The sequence below is a fragment of the Mandrillus leucophaeus genome, unplaced genomic scaffold (assembly GCF_000951045.1).
Source record: "Mandrillus leucophaeus isolate KB7577 unplaced genomic scaffold, Mleu.le_1.0 Scaffold547, whole genome shotgun sequence".
Lineage (NCBI taxonomy): Eukaryota > Metazoa > Chordata > Mammalia > Primates > Cercopithecidae > Mandrillus > Mandrillus leucophaeus.
Window position 1 is genome coordinate 202,696 of NW_012105886.1, and position 22,264 is coordinate 224,959.

The 22,264-nt window shown below is 41.6% G+C and overlaps 1 protein-coding gene across 1 annotated transcript in view; it reads right to left on the bottom strand.

Annotated features, from left to right (window-relative positions):
- Positions 1-10,405: 10,405 nt before the first annotated feature.
- The window catches only part of PAPOLG (poly(A) polymerase gamma), a 42,789-nt gene continuing 30,930 nt past the window's right edge, over positions 10,406-22,264 (bottom strand). The window contains exons 14-22 of the mRNA XM_011997783.1: positions 21,734-21,853; positions 21,181-21,290; positions 17,250-17,371; positions 16,826-16,986; positions 15,403-15,491; positions 14,923-15,143; positions 14,339-14,404; positions 13,799-13,855; positions 10,406-11,838 (exon numbers count right to left, since the gene is read on the bottom strand). Coding sequence (XP_011853173.1) covers positions 11,740-11,838; positions 13,799-13,855; positions 14,339-14,404; positions 14,923-15,143; positions 15,403-15,491; positions 16,826-16,986; positions 17,250-17,371; positions 21,181-21,290; positions 21,734-21,853 — 1,045 coding nt within the window. The 3' untranslated portion in view covers positions 10,406-11,739. The remainder of the gene's footprint in view (positions 11,839-13,798; positions 13,856-14,338; positions 14,405-14,922; positions 15,144-15,402; positions 15,492-16,825; positions 16,987-17,249; positions 17,372-21,180; positions 21,291-21,733; positions 21,854-22,264) is intronic.

Sequence of the window (22,264 nt, forward strand, 5' to 3'; positions counted from 1 at the left end):
CTGGGTGCTGTCACGACCTGGCCAGGTGTGCATGCGCTCGAAGTGGAGTTGACACACCAGCCCCCTCCTGCCTAAGCCCCTCCGGACTTTGGGCACCAAGGAGCACAGGACGGTGGCCAAGGGGTTGCTGAGGGTGGCTCCACGCAGGCCTGCAGGTGCCCCTTGGTAGGAATAGCCTGGGCACCATGGATGACATGATTGATAGAGGCAGGATGTAGACAGGCTCCTAAGCGCAAAGGTGAAGCCACAGCTTCAGGCCAGGGAAGGGGACTGGGGTGCCAGTTCTAGATGGAGTCTGCGGCCCAGGGTGGCAACTTATGGTGCTTTTTCTGGGGCCGCCCATGGCCACCATGGACCAACCATGGAAAACCCTGGGCTCAGACAGACTCACACAGATGTTTGGACTACCAGCTGTGGGAAGGAGCTTGCCACTTCGGGTCTTAGTTCGTCAGGATGAGCTGTCTGCAGAAAGGAGCTAGCCACTCCAGGTCTCCTCTCTGCTGAGAGCTGGACACCCATCAGGGTGACCTGCCTGTGGAAAGGAGCTACCCACTTCAGGTCTCCTCTCTAGTGACAGCTGGACACCTGTGGGGGTGACCTGCCTGCAGAAAGGAGCTTGGACCAGCTTCAGGTCTCCTGAGAGCGGTTCTGCTGCTCAATAAAGCTCCTCTCCGCCTTGCTCACCCTCCAGTTGTCCGTGTACCTCATTCTTCCTGGACAGGGGAAAAGAACTTGGGACCTGCTGAATGGCTGGACTAAAAGAGCTGTAACACAAACAGGGCTAAAACACACTGCCCCACACTTGCCATGTTGTGGGTGACAAGAAAGAGAGAAAGCTGTGGCCCTTTGGGGATCCCAGACCTAGATGCTCCCTGAGCCAGGACTATGACCACACTCTTTGGGGCTCTGCAGTTTGTGGCATCTCCAAGCTTCTGGGCACCACTGCATTTCCCTCATCCAGACACAGGTGCTCACAGTGGAAGCCACTTGCGGTGCATCTGATCCAGTCACAGGCTTGCCTTGCATGGAGCTGGCGCCTGGAGCTGACTGCCCTGCCACAGCAGCTGGCATGCTTTGTTGTGCACAGTGGCCAGACCCCTGTGCTCACTTGCCCACACACCCCTCGCCACTTCATGCCTGGCTCGCCCTTGGCAGATGTGGGATCCAGGCTGGTAGTGCAAGCCGAGCGCAGCCTGCCAGGCTGAGAGGGCAGAATGAGCCCAGTGGGCCCAAGCAAGACTTGGGCAAAGGCACCACCGGCCACAGAGTTTTCCTGTAGGAAAAGCGACACCTGAAGGATCCTGTGACACCAAGTGAATGCTGCAGTTACATTTCCTTTTATTTAGCTTTTGGATTTCTCTGGAATATGTATCATTTAAGAAAATTTTACTTGGTTATTTTTGGGCCAGGTGCAGTGGCTCACACCTGTAATCCCAGCACTTTGGGAGGCTGAGGTGGGTGGATCATGAAGTCAGGAGTTCTAGATCAGCCTGACCAGCATGGTGAAACCCCGTCTCTACAAAAATACAAAAAATTAGCCAGGCATGGTGGCGTGTGACTGTAGTCCCAGTTACTCGGGAGGCTGAGGCAGGAGAATTGCTTGAACCCAGCAGGTGGAGGTTGCAGTGAGCCGAGATCACGCCACTGCACTCTAGCCTGGGCGACAGAGTGAGACTCCATCTCAAAAACAAAAACAAAAACAAAAAAGCCTGGTGTGGTGGTGCGTGCCTGTAATCCCATCTGCTCACGAGGTTGAGGCAGGAGAATCCCTTGGGCCCAGGAGGTGGAGGTTGCAGTAAGCTGAGATCGCACCACTGCACTCCAGCCTGGGTCACAGAGCGAGACCTTGTCTCAAAAAAAAAAAAAAAAAAAAAAAAATTTAGTTGGTTACTTTCAAGCTCTTTGACAGAATCGTTAATATCTTCTCACAATGTTCAAGCATATCAGATAAGCTTTCATTTTTTTTCTTTCTTTTTTTTTCTTCTTGGAGATATTCCTCCTGGATCCCTTTGTCTTTCTGCTCCAAGCTGGCCTGATGGGTAAGGAATGCTACGTAGCTATTATATTGGGAGACTAACTGTCCTCCCTATTTGAAAACCCCTGCTGATCCTTTGGAATATTTTCACGTTATAGCTACCCTGTGAAGTTTGAAGGGTGTTTCAGATGGGAGAAAACAAAGCAGTGTCAGTTAGAATTACACAGGTGCAAGCAGCAGAGCCAGGCTAGAACTGGGCTTCCTGCAGGAGGTACAGCGCCTCCTGCAGCCTGACACAAATGACCATCGTTGCCACTGGCCAGGCTACTCTCAAAAGTTCCTGATCTCATGGAACGACAGAGGATGGTGGGAAGTTGATTCACATATCTCCATCTAACTTCTTTCATAAGTAGAAGATGGGGTTGAGCACTTGGACTTTGAGTCTGCCACTTAATAGTTATGCATTTTGAAGCCGGTCTTGTAATCCCTCTCAGCCTCAGTTTCCTCATCTGTAGAATAAGAATAATAGAGCTATTCAACATAGTGCTAAGATTAAGTACCATAATATTTTAAAAGGCACATTGTAAATGCTTAGTAAACATTAAGTACTTAATGAGGAAGTTTACTATTGGACCCCTGCAGTCCAGTATATTTGAGTGTCTGGACCACGTTGGGATATTATATAAGAGAGTGGTGTACACAATCAGATTTTCTAAAGGAGTAGTTTGTGCATCTCATTTGTGCAAATCTTTGTTAGTAAGATGTCCTTGTTATTCTTGAGTTTACCCCAGTCCACTCTCTGAGCATCTTGCTATCTCTTGGCCTCCTGAGGTTAACTAATATTGAGATGAATACCTTCCAAGTGTCCAAATTCATGCTTTTGGCTTTTATTTATTTATTTATTTACTGAGCCAGAGTCTTACTCTGTCACCCAAGCTGGATTGCAGTGGCATGATCTTGGCTCACTGCCACGTCTGCCTCCCGGGTTCAAGCAATTCTCCTGCCTTAGCCTCCCGAGTAGCTGGGATTACAGGCACCTGCCACCACACTCGGCTAATTTTTTTGTATTGTTAGTAGAAACAGGGTTTCACCATGTTGGCCAGGCTAGTCTTGAACTCCTGACCTCAGGTGATCTGCCTGCCTCGTCTTTCCAAAGTGCTGGGATTATAGGCGTGAGCCACCACGCCCGGCCACTTTTGGCTTAATTTTGGCTTTTACATTTTTTTCTTCATTGTTGATTGGTGCAAAGATGTTCTTTAGGTAAGAATTTTTCCTTGGGAGCTGAGCACAGTGGCTCAGGCCTGTAATCCCAGCATTTTGGGAGGCTGAGGTGGGTGGATGGCCTGAAGTCAGGAGTTCGAGACCAGTTTGACCAATATGGTGAAACCCTGCCTCTACTAAAAATACAAAAATCAGCCGGGTGTGGTGGTGGGCGCCTGTAGTCCCAGCTACTTGGGAGGTTGAGGCAGGAGAATTGCTTGAACCCAGGAGGCAAAGGTTGCAGTGAGCTGAGATCGTGCCACGGCACTCCAGCCTGGGCAACAGAGTGACACTCCATCTCAAAAAAACAAAAACAAAAACAAAAACAATTTTTCCTTGGGAAAAAGGATTGTCTATTCTTCATCTACTTTTCCCACTTCCTTCATAATACCAAGCTTTACAGAAGTATTTAACAGTCTGAATTGTAGAAGAGACAGAAAAAAGAAAGATGACTAAGTTTGAGACGAACTTTTGGGAACTTCTAATGCAGTGTATTTCAAACTGTAGGTCATGACTCAAGACAGGTTGTAAAATCACCTTAGCGAAATCACAGCACTTAAAAAAATGAAATAAAATAAACTTCATCACACACAGTAAGGAAAAAACTGTTTTGTGGTTTTATGTGTGTATATACATTATTTACACACATATTCATGTATGTATGGATACATGTCCTGGCTTACAATGTAAAATGTATTTCTTATTAAGGGTTACAGTCTAAATTTGGAAAACATGTCTCTGTCTTTTTTTTTTTTTTTTTTTTGAGACAGAGTCTTGCTCTGTTGCCCAGGCTGGAGTGTAGTGCTGTGATCCTGGCTCACTGCAACCTCTGCCTCCTGGGTTCAAGCAATTCTCTTGCCTCAGCCTCCGGAGTAGCTGGGATTACAGGCATGCCCCACCAGGCTGAGCTAGTTTTTGTATTTTTAGTAGAGACGAGGTTTTGCTTCACCATGTTGGCCAGGCTGGTCTTGAACTCTGACCTCAAGTGATCTGCCTGCCTCGGCCTCCCACAGTGCTGGGATTACAGGTGTGAGCCACTGTGCCCGGCACAGAAAACGTGTCTTAATGGCCTCAGGAAGTTTTGTTTGCCTTCTTGCATCTTAGTTCCTTCATTGGGCTACTCTTTAAGATACTCCTATTTAAATTTAAAAACAAAACAACCCCACCCCTCAAACCAAACAAGGACTCATATGTTTTCCTCTTAAATATTTTCTGGGGCCCGGCACGGTGGCTCAAGCCTGTAATCCCAGCACTTTGGGAGGCCAAGGTGGGCGGATCACGAGGTCAGGAGATCGAGACCATCCTGGCTAACATGGTGAAACCCCGTCTCTACTAAAAAATACAAAAAATTAGCCGGGCGAGGTGGCGGGTGCCTGTGGTCCCAGCTACTCGGGAGGCTGAGGCAGGAGAATGGTGTAAACCCGGGAGGCAGAGCTTGCAGTGAGCTGAGATCCGGCCACTGCACTCCAGCCTGGGCGACAGAGCCAGACTCCATCTTAAAAAATATATATATATATTTTCTGGGTATTCACTACATAAAGATTTTTAGATAAAGGTCTCTTTCTCTCTCTCTTTCTTTCTTCTTTTTCTCCTGCTGGGCTCCAGTAGTCTGCCCACCTCAGCCTCTTAAGTAGCTGGGACACCACCACACCAGGCTAATTTTATTCGTAGAGACACTGTGTTGGCCAGGCTGGTCTTCAGCTCCTGGCTTCAAGTGATCCTCCCTCCTTGGCCTCCCAAACTGTTGGGGTTACGGGCATGAGCCACTGTGCTTGGCTGGAGGTCACTATTCTCAAACCTACAATCATGTCAGGGGAAACAAACAGGTAAACTGAGCATTACACAAGTCAGAAGAATTTAAACGTTAAAACATACAAGTAACATACTGAAAAGGTAGAGTCTGGCCAGGGTATAGTGGAAGTCTCTGTGCAGCAGTAAGCCAAAAATGTCAATAATCAAAGATTGGCAAGGAAGGCCCTGATTGGCAAGGAAGGCCCTGAAGTATGTATTGTTAAACACTTATCCATTAAAACAGTTTGGCTGGATCATATGGTTAGAAAGATGGTTTTTAGGGGATTAAAAAGCAATACATTTTATTTTTTGAGATGGAGTCTCGCTCTGTCTCCCCCAGACTGGAGTGCAGTTGTGAGATCTTGCAGCCTCTGCCTCCCGGGTTCAAGTGATTCTCCTGTCTCAGACTGTCAAATAGCTGGGATTACAGGTGCACAGCACTACTACCTGGTTAATTGTTTGTATTTTTAGTAGAGACGGAATTTCACCATGTTGGCCAGGCTGATTTTGAACTCCTGACCTCAGGCCATCCACCCGCCTCAGCCTCCCAAAGTGCTGGGATTACAGGAGTGAGCCACCATGCCTGGCCCAATATATGTTATTATTTTTTATTTTTGAGATAGGGTCTCACTCTGTTGCCCAGGCTGGAGTGCAGTGGCACGATCTTGACTCACGGCAACTCTGCCTCACAGGCTCAAGCGATTCTGCCTCAGCCTCCTGAGTAGCTGGGATTACAGGTGCATGCCACTGCCACCCGGCTAATTTTTGTATTTTTAGTAGAGACGGGGGTTTCACCATGTTGGCCAGGCTGGTCTTGAACTCCTGACCTCAAATGATCCACCTGCCTCGGCCTCCCAGCGTACTGGGATTACAGGTGTGAGCCATTGCGCCCCGCCCCAATACATTTTACTGTAACACATTTGGATCCACAAAGAACCTGTCATGATGTTAATTGACTTTAGAACACATTTTATCACAGCATGGTAATTGCGTTAGTATGTTATGTCCTAGAAGCAGTGAGTTGCCCCTATCAGAAATTTACACCGCAGAGGTGGCCAGCTAGCAATCCAATCAAGAAGCCCACACTTCACAAGTGACTATTAGAAGCCCTTGTTATCCATAGCTCAATCAACACAGACTTTGCCAATTAGCTTAATAAATGTCAAATGTGTTTCCATTGGTGACATGAACAGCTTGCTAGTAATATTAACGATGCAGACACAAGCTCTTATTTGTGAATTCAGCACCAGTCACTGTCCATTCTTACAAGCGGTTTAAGAATGTAACCAGCCCTGTAACCTGTACTTGTATGGATAGTACCCAGAACTTGATCCTGTGTCCAGCCATTATTAGTACGGAGGCCTGATTGCCTGATCCTGATCAGAAGGGTGACAGAATTTTGTCCCTAGCGCTTGACACAGACACCTCAAGTGGCCCTTTCATGAAAGGGTGGTCAGATCACCAAAAGGGAGAGAAAGCTGGGACACTCCATTAAGCTTACAGAGCAGATTGTATAAACTGTTGTGCCACTGCTTGCTGATAAACGTTTAATAAATTGTGTGATGCAATTGTGTGTGATGCAAATTAGGTCTGGGCTTTGCATTCATACTAAGTGTGTAGTAGATACCATTATCTACCAAAAAGAGTCTGAGTGGTAAATGACAAAATTGGTTGTCACTGAAAAGTAAAGACTTCTGGTACTTTTGAGTTAGTCCCAAATAACATCACTCAATCATCACCTATTTATCAAAGCAAGTTTATTTGATTACTTATTCCAGGCAAATAATGAGGTTCATGTGTACAACTAAGAAATCAGACAATCCAAATAAAAGGCAGCGTAAATTAATATGAACTACACAAACAGCTAGCTAGAAAGGAACAGCAGCTGCATTCATTTTACATAGTACTGTGGAGTGATGTAGCACCATTAATCTCAAAGATATCCTAAGTACTTTCTAAGATACGTGGGTCTTCGTTCAAATGTAGCAATAGCTTAAAAATTATAGCAAGCTTGATGATCATCTTATGTTCAACTAATTTCAAATATTAAAGTATATCCGAAAAATTATTTCAGAAAAAATAGGGGCCAGGAACAGTGGCTTACACCTGTAATCCCAGTACTTTGGGAGGCCGAGGGCAAGTGCATCACTTGAGCTCAGGAGTTTGAGACCAGCCTGGCCAACGTGTTGAAACCCCGTTTCTACAAAAATACAAAAATTAGCCGGGCGTGGTGGTGGGTGCCTGTAGTCCCAGCTACTTGGGAGGATGAGGTAGGAGAATCGCTTGCACCTGGGAGGTGGAGGTTGCAATGAGCCAAGATTGCACCACTGCATTCCAGCCTTCCAGCCTGGGTGACAGAGCGAGACTCCGTCTCCAAAAAAAAAAAAAGAAAAAAAAGAAAAAAGAAAAGAAAAAATAGAGAATTTGGGGGATGATGTGACCTTGTACAATTGGGGGGAAAAAAAACCACCATTATTGAGACTAGTTTTCTTCCATCATCTGCACTATTTGCTACTTTGACCAATTTAAATTCTAAGCTTTGGATGATTTAATAGGTAGTTATTTGACAACACGTACAATTTTATTTATACAAGTTTCCATCCCCCCAAAAACGAACGCTCTTCTATTTATTGGTCTGTTTAGTTTGTTCTGGCCTGAGCTACAAACCCAGAGGAGCAAAAGAGGTTTCATGCTACAGAACTCAACATTTTGGGATCTTTAATGATTTATTCTATTTTCTACCATTTCTAATGATCATTCTGAGCTATTGTACTCTGATAATATTGGGTTGAAATTTGCTGAACTAAAGTTTGACCCTGTTAACGAATCTAAGTTATCATGAGGTCATCTGTAAATTTAAGATTAAGCATTTTTCTAAATACCGAGGACTTTACAGTTTCATCTTAAGTTATAAACTTAGAAATTCAGAATTCCAGAGTCCCTCACCAGCCCATTTTACTAGTTAGGAGCCACAGCACATTTTCAGAAATATATCACAGCAAAATCAAAAGGAGGAAATTATGTAATATTCCAGGATTATTCAATCCTGGTGGTTCCTAACCCTAACTCCCATACTTTTTTGGGGTAATGAACCACTTCGAGAAGCTGATCTAAACTATACACTTCCCCCCAGAAAAATCCATGTAAACTAGAACTTCTTATACACAATTACAAAGGATTCCCTAAGGGTTCATGATTCTCAAGTTAGGAATTCCTATTTCAAAGGTGTGGAATATAGTGGAAAATAAGTTTAGCCATTTTGATATTGCCCATCTTTACCTAATTGCTACTATAGTGAAGTAAGCATTTCAATAATGCTACTAAATTGCTGCTTTAAAACAAAGCACTCATTTTAAACACTAATACAGACTTTTAAAATTCATTCTCCTGGCTAAGCGTGGTAGCTTATGCCTGTAATCCCAGCACTTTGGGAGGCCGAGGCAGCCAGATCACTTGAGGTCAGGAGTTCAAGACTACCCTGGACAACGTGGTGAAATCCCATTTCTACTGAAAATACAAAAATTAGCCGGGCATGATGGCACAGGACTGTAATTTCAGCCATCTGGGAGGCTGAGGCAAGAGAATCACTTGAACCCGGGAGGCAGAGGTTGCAGTGAGGTGAGATCATGCCACTGTGCTCCACCCTGGGTGACAGCGAGTGAGACTGTCTCCAAAAAAAAAAAAAAATCATTCTCCTGTCCCAGTTTTACAAAGTTTTAAGCCATGTACCTCTATCTTAAATTGGTTAAGTCCCTAAGGTTTAAGCTAGAAGACAACTGTTTTCCTTTCATACATGTTCTCCAGAGCTACTGAAAAATGAGCAAATTAAAATGTAATGCCCTTGTGAAAATGAACATGTGTCTGTCTATATACTGAAGAACAGATTATTTGACTTTATAAAATATACTTCTAGGTATTTTTTCACACTTGAAAACAAACACAGCCAGGTGCGGTGGCTCACGCCTGTAATCCCAGCACTTTGGGACGCCGAGGTGGGTGGATCACCTGAGGTTAGGAGTTCCAAGACCAGCCTGGCCAACATGGCGAAACCCTGTCTTATTAAAAATACAAAAATTAGCTGGGCGCGGTGGTGGGCACCTGTGATTCCAGCTACTTGGGAGGCTGAGGCAAGAGAATCGCTTGAACCTGGGAGGCAGAGGTTGCAGTGAGCCGAGATCGTGCCACTGTACTCCAGCCTGGGCAACAAGAGTGAAACTCCATCTCAAACAAAACACAACAAAACAAACACATGTACTTAGTGCCTCTGATCAAACACAAAATCCCAGATCATACTTTCTCCTTTTTCACTTGGAACCAGTACAATGGAAGCTTCCCACCAAGTTAACGAAATGTACTCAAAGTTCTACCTACTGGTCAGTGTAGAAAACATTTTATTTCTGACAAACCCCAACATCTCAGAAGCATTTTATCAACTCCTCAGTTACCAAACAGGTTGAAGAATGCTATCTTTGAGGACTCTAATGTTGACTCATTTACATGTTGAATGGGCTCCTTAATCTAAAATAAATGCCTATCCTATAGTACAAGATTAGACTTGCTGCTTTCTTATTAAAGAAAAACTCTACTAGTCACTCCAAAGAATCTATTTATGTAATAGGGTAAACATGGATATAGAAGGAATTCCTAAAGATACTCTGAAGGCTGATTTAAAAGCAAGAGATATTAAGCAGAAATGCATACACATCAAGTATATAAAATTTAATCAAATTCCTTACTAAAGTTTTCAAAGGTTGAAGTCAGGTGATAATTATTCAGTTCTTTCATAATCATTCATTTTTGCTCAAATAAAGTATTTGTAGAACAAATCCCAACACATCTGAATAAAGGGAAAGAGTCAGCTAAGACAACAGCTTTGCCAAGGAAGCTACAACTTGGTTATGTGATTTTATTCTTATCTTTTGCTGCTATATAAAAAGGGAATAATAGAACAAACATTTTTTCCTTGTTGTTCTTTACTTCTAAGACTCTTTTCATGTTTTCCATGGTACAAGGTAAACATTAGAATTTACATTTCAGAGACCTAAGGGGCAAGGAACAGGAGTGGGACCTGGAGGATACGGCTCTCTGGCAATTCAAGAATTTCAACTCAATGGTAAAGGGCTTGCAAGAGAAAATGGACTGCTATTTCTCCACTTGCTAGATGGCATCCCGTGAGTCCTATAACACACGAAGTATCTTCCCCACACTACTCAATGTACCATTTTGGGTTCTTCCTACTGGACCTACTAAATGCTGAGTGAAATCTGAAGGTGGTGGTAGATACTAGCATTCCTGGCTGTGTAATCTTACACATTTTCATTTTAAATATAATAATTCAAGCATAATCCATATTTAAAAAATTAGACTAAGGAGAGACAATAAAGGTTTTAAACGTTTCTCTTTGAAAAGATGGTATCTTACAGTACATACAAAAATACTCTGAAAATACATACGACTTCATTTACAAAACACTGAATCAACATATTACAAGAATTACATGGTTATGGATTTTAATAAACTGAGCATGCATTCATGAAACTTAAAAAATATTAAGAAATGCATTGAAAAAAGCAGCGTAAAAAAAGACAACTCATATAGTTAAATAAAAATTACAAAGGTCCTGAGCCAATTAATGGTTGGTAACAATGTCATTCAAAATGCCTTTAGGTTTCAATAAAATCCACTGCTTATTTCTGCATGCCTAGTCCGTGAAGAAACTATTTGAAGTTGTGGCATAAATAATGGTCAGGAATTATCATGCCAAGTTAATTTTACACCTCAAAAATACAAGTTTGCCATACTTAAAGGTATCTTATTGTTGATGCTGGAATGAGTTGCTCCTCAGTAAAAAACACCAGTCAACTAACAAGAATGGCATGAAATAGGATATGTAACAATTTTACCATTCATATACTGACTTTCAGTATCCTGGTTATATTTTGATTTTTAATAAAGATGCATTTCAAAGGCCTCCATGGGAGGCAATATATAAAGAATTTATGGTGCCCAACTCTTCTGTAATCACTGGACTAATCTTCCCTGCTAACTATGCAACATTTGGATAGAAAGGCACACAAAAAAGTTTAAATATTTCATGTGCCAATCTGGAAAAAAATAATTTAAATCAACAGAACAGACAGTACATCTACACAAATGAGGAAAGCAGAAAAGATACCTCACATTCATTTATCTCAGGTTTCACAAAGTGGCTTCAATGCTAAAGTAAATGTATTAACATTTGGAAAATACAAGATAATTTTTTTGTTTGTTTTCAATTTTTTTAGCTCTATACAATGATCACAACATAAGACAAAAAAAAAAAAAAAAAAAAAAAAAAAAACCCCAAAAAACAAAAAAAAAACAAAAAAAGGAGTTCAGGACTTGTTATCAGTGTCCAAGTGGCTAAGAACTGGTTCCCATAACAAGCATTGAAAGTTAAGGCAGTAAAACCCCCAAATGCAAAGCTGTAATACTGTAGATGGCAATTTGACAGCAGGTGATCCTCAGAGAAGTGTATGTAGCAATCAGTGAGAGAATGCTACAGCATCTGCAGGTCAAAGTGTGATAGTTCAAAAACCACTTCAAGGTTATTAGGCTGAAGGCTGTAACGTTCACCTTATTTCACGTATGACAGCCACTTCTATTTGAAAACAAGTGGCTGCACCTATGCCACTAAATGACTGCTTGTTCACTTAAGTGAGGAGGCACTGCTTTTACCGATTAAGGGTCAGTCGAATGGAATTTTTGATGACACGGATGTTATTTGCTGGAACTGGAGATGATGAATCTGGTAGTTCTTTACTGGGTAGTCTCTGTTAGAAAGAAAGAAGAAACAAAAAAGGAAAAGCACATCATATATATTATAAAGGCCCAGCTAGAAAGTCAGTCACAAACTTTTTCTCCCAATCCCTCTAGCTCCTAAACACTCAAGTATGCAATGAATATTTCCTTCCAGTGTTCATAGGGAACTCTTGCTTTCAGAACTACTACTTCTTTTTACAGTCAGAGGTGAAAAGCAGAGGGATAAGAGAAAGGGCAGAAGTGGCAGGAGTGTGAATATGTACAGGAAAAGAGGAACTGCCATGCCTGGATCGAGAAATGCATAAAGAATACAGTCCTTAAGGTCAAGCAAAGAAAAAAAAAAAAAGGAAGTGTATGGTGACTAAACAGGGAGCTCTTGGGGTGTGAAGTGAAAAATGAGTGTGTGTAGTACAGAAAAATTTAATATCTGAGAGTTATGTTCCTCAATTTGTTTCTGTAATACATTCATGGAGAAGAACAGACTCAATCTCTGAGATACTTAAGTTCTCAGGAAAACCAAACTTTGTACTTAGGCTAGATAACTTTGATGGTTATGAAATTCAGGGACATCAGTTTGAGGGACTCTGAGGACACTAAAGATTATTACATAAAGAAGGCAAAATCTAGGACCATGGTGGTTTCACGCCTGTAATCCCAGCACTGTGGGAGGCTGAGGCGGGAGACTCACTTGAGGTCAGGAGTTTGAAAGCACTCCACTACAAATACAAAAACTAGCCACTACAAATACAAAAAGATCGCGCCACTGCACTCCAACCTGGGCGACAACAGTGAGACTCTATGTCAAAAAAAAAAAAAAAAAAAAAAGGAAGGCAAAATCTAGACTTGTGTAATAAGGATGGTTTCTTGTCAAGAGATGACTGTTTAATTCTCCTGTTTTACCTTGGCTAAGCCAGTATCTGTATCGTATCCATATGCATTAAAACAATTATGAACAATTTCAGATATACAAAGAAGTAGAGAACAGGGCAATAAGGACTTAAATGCCAAAACCAAGTCTCAGACATTATTAAAATTTTGTTGCAATTGTTTGGTGTACCCACTTTCCCTTTAGACTTGATATATTAAAAAGTCCAGATATGTCATTTCACTCTTTTGTACTTCAATATCCATCTCAAAATTTGTTCTTCCACCATCACACATAATTATATATTCTTTTTTTTTGTAATTTAATCTTATGTTAAAGGCTCAAATTCTACAAATAATAGCCTGTGAGTATACTATTTTGCTTTAGAATAGTTAATACATCCTGGAAAACCGGGCAGGGTAACAGTTGATGATGAGAAGCACTTTACCATTTAATGGCGGGGGTGGGGGTGGTAAGAGGGGGGTGAAAATAAGCCATTCTGTTCACTATAAACTCTCAGAGAAGGGCTTTCTCTAGTTACACAAGGCTGGTTTTTGAGTACTTGCTTTTTAGCATACCACACTTAATACTACATATTGTTAGCTATAAAAGTAATTCTTCAAATAATAAACATTTAAATTACAATTCAGGGGCGTTTAGCTCATATTTTAAAGGTACTTACTATATATACCACTACATTTGGTTCCTCTAAAATATTAACACATATAGTTCCTAATTATCAAACCTATCTTTTGACAGTAAGCAATAGTACACAACAGAGATATACCTCCAGGTGCCTGGTAAGAAATTAATGTGCTGAGCATCCAACTGCTTCTTTAAAGATAAAAAACAAAGGGTGAACATAATCTAAATAGATAATAAAGTTGTCTTAAACTACTGACTCTTTTTTAGACTTCTGAGGTACCTACATTCACAACTATATACTTTGCTATATATCCAACCCCAACTATACTGCTAGTCCTTGAGGACAGGGACAAAATCTTACTTTTTCCCAGTGCTAGGCTCTTGATAAGCCTTTTGTACTTGTAGATTACCTATGAGTTTTTACCTATGTACTGTACCTATGAACAAGACTATTTTGTTACCTTTTTGCGTGATGTATCAATAGTTGGAATAGGCATAGATTCTCCTCCTATGGCATCCTAAAAACAGAAGAATCAACACAAGTGAAAACTAACTTTCCTATATGCAAACACTTATTTCTAATTAAAATAAAACCTAACTAAAATCTGACAGTAGATCTAATCTGACCTACTTTCTAACATGGTACTTTTTCTTTTTTTTTTTTTTTTGAGACGGAGTCTCGCTCTGTCCCCCAGGCTGGAGTGCAGGGGCCGGATCTCAGCTCACTGCAAACTCCGCCTCCCGGATTCACGCCATTCTCCTGCCTCAGCCTCCCGAGTAGCTGGGACTACAGGCGCCCGCCACCACGCCCGGCTAATTTTTTGTATTTTTAGTAGAGACGGGGTTTCACCATGTTTGCCAGGATGGTCTTGATCTCCTGACCTCGTGATCCACCCGCCTCGGCCTCCCAAAGTGCTGGGATTACAGGCTTGAGCCACCGCGCCCGGCGATACATGGCACTTTACAGTAAATATTCTGAAGCACACTATTAATATATTTACCACTGATTTTCTTTTTCTTTCTTCAGCAGCACGGGGGTCCTTAAATGTTGATTCAAGTCGAATAAACTAAAATATAAACATTGAAATAAATTGCTATTATGTACCTACAAAAAACCATACAAATCTATATAAACTGGAAGACTAATTATCAGTTACACTATTATAAAAATTACTATAAATATGGGTTGGTAAGAGAAGATAATTTAAATTAGATTGAATTCAACTGCCACCGTTAATTTCTACAGTTTGGGTCATCTTTTTGGTTAAATCAATTCAGATTCTAACAAATATAGTTTTACTACCACCTACTGGAAGCAGGGCATATCAACACACAAGAAATGAGATTTTGTTATCAGTAATGACTTCTGTAAGTCAAGGAGAAACTCAGACCAATCATTCAAATTTTCAGACACATTAGTAATTTCAATTTAGGATGAGCAATTAATATTGTTCCTTTAATATTTGGGTAAATATTCTTTTCAGCCAACTCCTAACAGAACACCAACAGCTATGGAAAATTGTTTCTTTAGTATTAACTATAAAAAATATCAACTACTGAATCACCACGAAAGTTGTAACTTTACCTTTTCTATGTCTTTCAACCTCTTAGGAGTTCCATCTATGGATGGGGAATGGGCTCTCTTGGGTGTAACAGTCTTAGTTATATTTGACATTCCATTCAGATGCGGTTGTCCCTGGGCAGGGTTGTGAGGTGTTGTGATTCTAGGAATGACATTTCGTCCTACTACGGTAGGAATGGTACACACAGCGGGGGGTGATACAGCTTTTACTGTAGAGTCAACTTCTGAAAATGAAAAAAAGGATTTTAATAATTAAACATTTATGTAATTTTTTTTTTTCTTCTTGAGACAGGATCTCTCATTCCCATCACCCAGGCTGCACTGCAGTGGCTTGATCACGGCTCACTGCAGCCTCGACTTACTAGGCTCAGGTGATCCTCCCACCTTAGCCTCCCAAGTAGCTAGGACTACAGGCGTGTGCCACCATGCCTGGCTAATTTTTTGTAAACAGAATTATTAATATATACAAGTTTAGATACCTACTGGCACCAATGACCGGAATGGAAAGTCCTTGGGCTGGTGGTACACTCAGTGGCTTCTCCACAATTACAGCAGCAGGCTCAGCACTATTCCTAATGAAAGTGTTAAATTATCATCAATAAATGATTTAAATATTACTTTTTTCCTCCTTTTTTGAGGAAAGGCCTCATTCTACTGCCCAAGTTGGAGTGCAGTGGCACAATCACAGCTCACTGCAGCCTCAAACTCCTGGACTCAAGTAACTCTGCCACCTCAGCCTCCCAGGTAGCTAGCAATATAGGTGTGTGCCATCATGTCTGGCTAATTTTTTAAATTCTCATTTTTGTGGAGACAGGATCTCACTATGTTGCCCAGGCTGGTCTTGAACTCCTGAGGCTAAAGCAATCCTCCTGCCTCAACCTCCCAAAGTGCTGAAATTATAGATGTGACCCACCATGCCTGGCCCCATTAGTTATTTAAAACACTCTTTTTTTGCAACATTTACCACTGCCGTCTTTTTTTTTTTTTAGACATGGTATTGTTCTGTCGCCTAGGCTGGAGTGCAGTGGCATGAACACATGGCTCAATGCAGCCTCAACCTTCCGGGCTCAAGCAATTCTCCCACCTTGGCCTCCCGAGTAGCTGGGACTACAGGTGTGTACTACCACGCCAAGCTAGTTGTTTGTTTTTGTTTTGTTTGAGACGGAGTCTCGCTCTTGTTGCCCAGGCTGGAGTGCAATGGCACGATCTCGGCTCACTGCAACCTCCACCTCTTGGGCTCAAGCGATTCTCCTGCCTCAGCCTCCCAAGTAGCTGGGATTACAGGCACATGCCACCACACCCTGCTAATTTTTGTATTTTTAGTAGAGATGTGGTTCTGCCATGTTGGCCAGGCTGGTCTCAAACTCCTGACCTTAGGTGATCTGCCCGCCTCAGCCTCCCAAAGTGTTGGGATTACAGGCGTGAGCCACTGTGCCTGGCCAATTAATTTTTGTATTTTTTTGTATAGACAGGGTTTCGCCATGGTGTCCCGGCTGGTCTTGGAACTCCTGGGCTCCAGCAATCCGCCTGCCTTAACCTCTCAAAGTGCTAGGATTACAGGCCTGAGCCAGCATGCCTGATCACAACTGTTGGCTCAGGCCTGTACTTTAACATTTCATTGAAATAAAAGGGGGGAAAAAGGCAGAGGAGCCAGTAAGAAGAAAAAAATTTAAGCAAAAAATGTGTACGTTTCTGTGTAGCTATCTAGTCCCATATGCTCATAAGCCTATACCATCTCCCACAGGATTACCGCGAGTTATTTTTAAACAAGAAATTGACCAGCAGCCTGTAAAATAAAATATTCTAACAATTTAAAAAGGCAGTAGCAGGGGTATAGAAAAGTTCAGATTACCTTCAAATAAACTGAACAGAAAACCAAAAGGACACATTTGAAATAAAGACAGACCTTTCTGTTTCTCCTACAGACAGGCTATCAGACTTGGACGCTGGAGAATTAAAAGGTGTTCCATTATCAGTGTCTCTGGAGCTATCCAGACAACTGCTATCCAGAGATGATCTTTTGGACTGAAGTCCGCTCGAGCTTCGACTGACATCAGAGAGACTTTGCTGAAAGAAGGGAATGATTTTAGGATTTCAAAATGCAAATGAGAATATAAAGACTGGTTTCAATTCTAACGGTCACTTAAGCAAATTATCTCTTGTGATTAATGAAAATGAGATTTTAGTCCTAGATTGAACTGCCTATATCTTCCTTATTTTTCTCAATAGGTTTAGGAGCTGTTAAGAATGCAAATTTGGTCCTAGATCATTTGTCTGAGTAAAGTCATACTAGAGGGTTAAGATGACAAACTCAAACTACTCAAACTCACCTTTTTCTTCTTTTGAAGAATTTCTGCAGGAAGGTAGTGGTGAAGTTGTTTTTTCTTTACATGCGTTGCTTCAATTTTCATTCCCTCCTTTAGCATATTTATATTGTTTGCCTGTCTGTATACTGTAACAATGTTAATATGTTAAATGGGAAACTTCTTTCTGAACCAAGAGTTCTGCCTAATTTTTCTGAAATGCATATACCTTTACCCTGCTATCACCACCAGCCACCCACGCACAACCCTCTCACAAAACAAGTATTTTTAATACATTTCCATCACATCGCAATCCTATTCATGAATCCACTAGTTTTTCTTTTTTTGAGATGGAGTTTTGCTCTTGTTGCCTGGGCTGGAGTGCAATGGCGCAATCTCGGCTCACCACAACCTCTGCCTCCTGGGTTCAAGCGATTCTCCTGCCTCAGCCTCCCGAGTAGCTGGGATTACAGGCATACGCCACCACGCCCAGCTAACTTTTTGGATTTTTCATAGAGACAGGGTTTCTCCATGTTGGTCAGGCTGGTCTAGAATTCCCGACTTCAGGTGATCCGCCCACCTCGGCCTCCAAAAGTGCTGGGATTACAGGCGTAAGCCACTGCACCTAGCCGTGAATCCATTAGTTTTTTCATGTCTACCTTCTAAGACTTTCTCATAATCAAACCTTATTAACAGAATAAGTATATTTAAAAAAAGGTATTTTCCAGATTTTATTTTCTGATATTTTCCCAAAAGGCAATCTCTCCTTATAATTACTTGCCCAAGTCTAAGCTAATTCTTTTTTTATTTTTTGACACAGAGTCTCACTCTGTCACCCAGGCTTGAGTGTAGTAGCACAATCTTAACTCACTGCATCCTCTGCCTCCTGGGTTCAAGTTATTCTCCTGCCTCAGTCTCCCCAGTAGCTAGGACTAGAGATGCATGCCACCACACCCAGCTACTTTTTGGATTTTTTGTAGAGACAGGGTTTCACTATGTTGGCCAGGCTGTTCTCAAACTCCTGACCTCAAGTGATCCACCCGCTTTGGCCTCCCAAAGTGCTGGGATTACAGGTGTGAGCCACCGCACCTGGCCTTCTAAACTAATTCTTAGGCTAAATATCCAAGATGCAATTCAAGCTGTCCTCCTCCTCCATGAGAATTTACTACTGCAGCTACCACACCAACCATAGAATGACAGACTTCAGGAACCATCTTACAAATACATCCTTATTGTACAGTTGAGAAAAGGAGGCTAAACAGCCCTGAAAGCCTTGCCAGGATCAGAATCCACACAGCCCTAGATTCCCATTCTAGTGCTTTTCACACCTTATAAGAAAATGGGTTTTATTAACACACAAATTTCTTAAAATGTTTTAATTGTAAATATACCCAAAGAGAAAACAGGTTTTATTAACTACCACACAAATTTCTTAGTATGTTTTAATTGTAAATATACTCAATGAGACACTGAAGACAGGGATGGGAGGCTTGTTTTACACAGCAAGTACTGTGAGATGTGGTAAATTATTTAATCTCTTGGGGCCTCAAGTTTCTTCATCTGAAAAATAGTATCTTATAAATTTATAATAAACTATGTCCCAATCTTCTTTTTAAAAAATGTAAGCCCAAATTAGAATGGAAAAATTTATGGCGAATGTTTTTATTCCAGATTGCTTATAAAAGAGTTACCAAGAACACTTGTTCAAGTTGTAGATTCTCTGGCTCCCTCCCCAGAGTATGATTTAGTGGTTCTAAGGTGAAACACAGGAATCTGAATTTTCTTTTTTCTGAGACGGAGTCTCGCTCTTGTTGCCCAGGCTGGAGTGCAATGGTGAGATCTCAGCTGACTGCAACCTCTGCTTCCCAGGTTCAAGTGATTCTTCTGCCTTAGCCTCTGAAATAGCTGGGATTACAGGCGCCCACCACCACACCTGGCTTATTTTTGTATATTTAGTACAGATGGGGTTTCACCATGTTGGCCAGGCTGGTCTCGAACTCCTGACCTCAGGTGATCCGCCTGCCTTGGCCTCCCAAAGTGCTGGGATTACAGGCGTCAGTCCCTGCGCCCAGCTAGGAACCTGCATTTTCATGATAAATATGAGGGCTCTTTAAAAAGAATTCAGAAAACCCAGATGAGCCAAACCAATACTTTTAATTGTATGAATGTATTCCAGATTCTTCAAGATAAATAACCCCAAATTTATAACAGATACATTAAGATATTCCAGAGTTGTGAAGAGAGGGCTGGATATGAAAGACATACTTTTCACTGATCCTGAAATATATTCAGCAATTCTGTACTTACTGATATTTATATCATATCAAAAACATAAAAGTCTGGCCAGGTGCAGTGGCTGACATCTGTAATCCCAGCACTTGAAGAGGCCAAGATGGGCAAACTGCTTGAGCCTAGGAGTTCGAGACCAGCCTGGGCAACATGGCAAAATCCTGCCTCTATTTAAAACAAACAAACAAAAAACCCATAAAAATCAAGTTTTTATTTTTTGAGACGGTCTCACTTTGTCACCCAGGCTGGAGAGCAATGGCGCAATCTCAGCTCACTGCAGCCTTGACCTTCTGGGTTCAAGCAATTCTCTCACCTCAGCCTCCCAGATAGCTGGGACCCTAGGCACAATACCTGACAAACTTTTTTTTGTATCTTTTGTAGAGATGGGGTTTCACCATGTTGCCCAGATTGGTCTCCAACTCGAGTTCAAGAGATTCACCAATCCCAGTCTCCCAAAGTATTAACATTACAGGCGCTTGTGAGCCACCGCGCCTGGCAAAAATCAAGTCATCTTTATTAAAAATTTATGGCGAATGTTTTTATTCCAGATTGCTTATAAAAGAGTTTATTATTGTGATCACAAACCCTGGTTGTACATACAAAGAGCTTTCCTTTCTTTGTGTTTTAAAACAGATAACATTCAGCCAGGCGAGGTGGCTCACGCCTATAATCCCAGCACTTTTGGGAGGCTGAGGCAGGTGGATCAGTTGAGGTCAGGTGTTCGAGACCAGCCTGGCCAACATGGTGAAACTCTGTCTCTACTAAAAATACAAAATTAGCCAGGTCTGGTAGTACGTACCCGTTAAGTCCAGCTACTCGGGAGGCTGGGGCATGAGAATTACTTGAACCCCAGAGGAGGAGGTTGCAGTGAGCTGAAATCGCACCACTGCAGTCCGGCCTGGGTGACAGAGTGAGACTCCGTCTCAAAAAATAAAGACTTGATTTTTATGGGTTGATTTTTATTTTATTTCATAAAATAAAACAAATAACATTCACATGCTACAAAACTCAAAGCGTTGAAGAGTATTCAGTGATGTCTCCTTATCCTGCACCCTGACCTAGAAGCAACCAGTCTTGCCATTTTTTTTGAACTAAGTATCCTTCCAGAGATATTCTATGCATTTGTAAGCAAATGTGTATTTATCTTTTCTTTTTATATAAATAGCACAGTGTACACAGTGTTCTGTAATTTTACCCCCCACTTAATATACCTTGGAAATTGCTTCATAATGCTTTTTTTTTTTTTTTTTGAGACAGTCTCACTCTGTGGGCCAGGCTGGAGTGCAGTGGGGAGATCTCAGCTCACTGCAACCTCCTCCTCCCAGGTTCACGCAATTTTCCTGCCTCAGCCTCCCAAGCAGCTGGCATCCACCACCGCACCCCACTAACTTTGTATTTTTAGTAGAGACAGGGTTTCACCATATTAGCCAGGCTGGTCTCGAACTCCTGACCTCAGGTAATCTGCCCACCTCTGCCTCCCAAAGTGCTGGGATTACAGGCGTGAGCCACCGCACCCGGCTCCTTTCCTGTTTTAACAGCAGTATGGATATGCCATGTTCGCTTAACCAATTGTGGAACTTTAATAAGTACAGCCAGCCAGATCGTAGGCAGATGACACTGAGTAACAGCCAGGTTTGAGAATCACAGCTCTATGATGATGAAGTCTTACCTGTATCAGTAAATGACTGTATATCATATGTCAAGTCTATGTTGACACTTTCTGCATTTTCTACTCTCCGAAAAATTATCCCAAGGAACCACATTGATACGTAATTGTTGCTATAAAGTAAAATTTAAGAATTTCCATTAATTATTATTATTTTACAATTTTACAGATGCTATTTCATAATTAAAACTTGGTCTCTATGTCTCTATCTCACAAATACAGATTTCAGTGGTCTGGCCAGATTCTTAAAAGTGACATCCAGAACTGGTTAAGTTATCCCCTGTTGTTCTAAGAAGGATTAAGTGGCTATGAAAATGACTTACTAAATATATTCTTAAAGATGCTCCAAATATTGTGATGGTGTTTTGCTGGGGTTTGTGGGCTACCAAAGTAGTTGCATACTTATTTTTAATGCCTAGACACTCAAACTCAAATATATAATGTGTCATACTCCCATCAATGCCTGTTAAACAAAAATCTCATAATTACTCTGAAATGATGCATATGCCAAATAACATTATTTAAGAAACATAGTATTAAAAAACAATTAACTTACTCTTTATGATGTTCCTTATTCCCTGGGAATGACTGGGGATTCACATGGGCAAGAGTAATAAATTCATTCCGTTCTAAGTTTCCAACAAGTACACGGATTTTAGATTCTACTAATCCAACCCTAAAATAAACAACACAATTTATCTTACATCCACTTTAAATTTGAAAGTTACACTCAAGTAAACCAAACAGTATATTAACTATGAAGCTTTACATGTTCATTAAAAAATTTCAGGCTGGGTGCTGTGGCTCACATCTGTAATCCCAGCACTTTGGGAGGCAAGAGCGGGCAGATAGCCTGAGGTCAGGAATTTAAAACCAGTTTTGGCCAACATGGCAAAAACCCATCTTCACTAAAAATACAAAAAAATTAGCTGGGCTGTGGTGGTGGGTGCCTGTAATCCCAGCCACTTGGGAGGCTGAGGCAGGAGAATCACTTGAACCTGGGAGGTGGAGGCTGCAGTGAGCTGAGATCACGCCATTGCACTCCAGCTGGGGCAACAGAGCAAGACTCCATTTCAAAAAAAAAAAA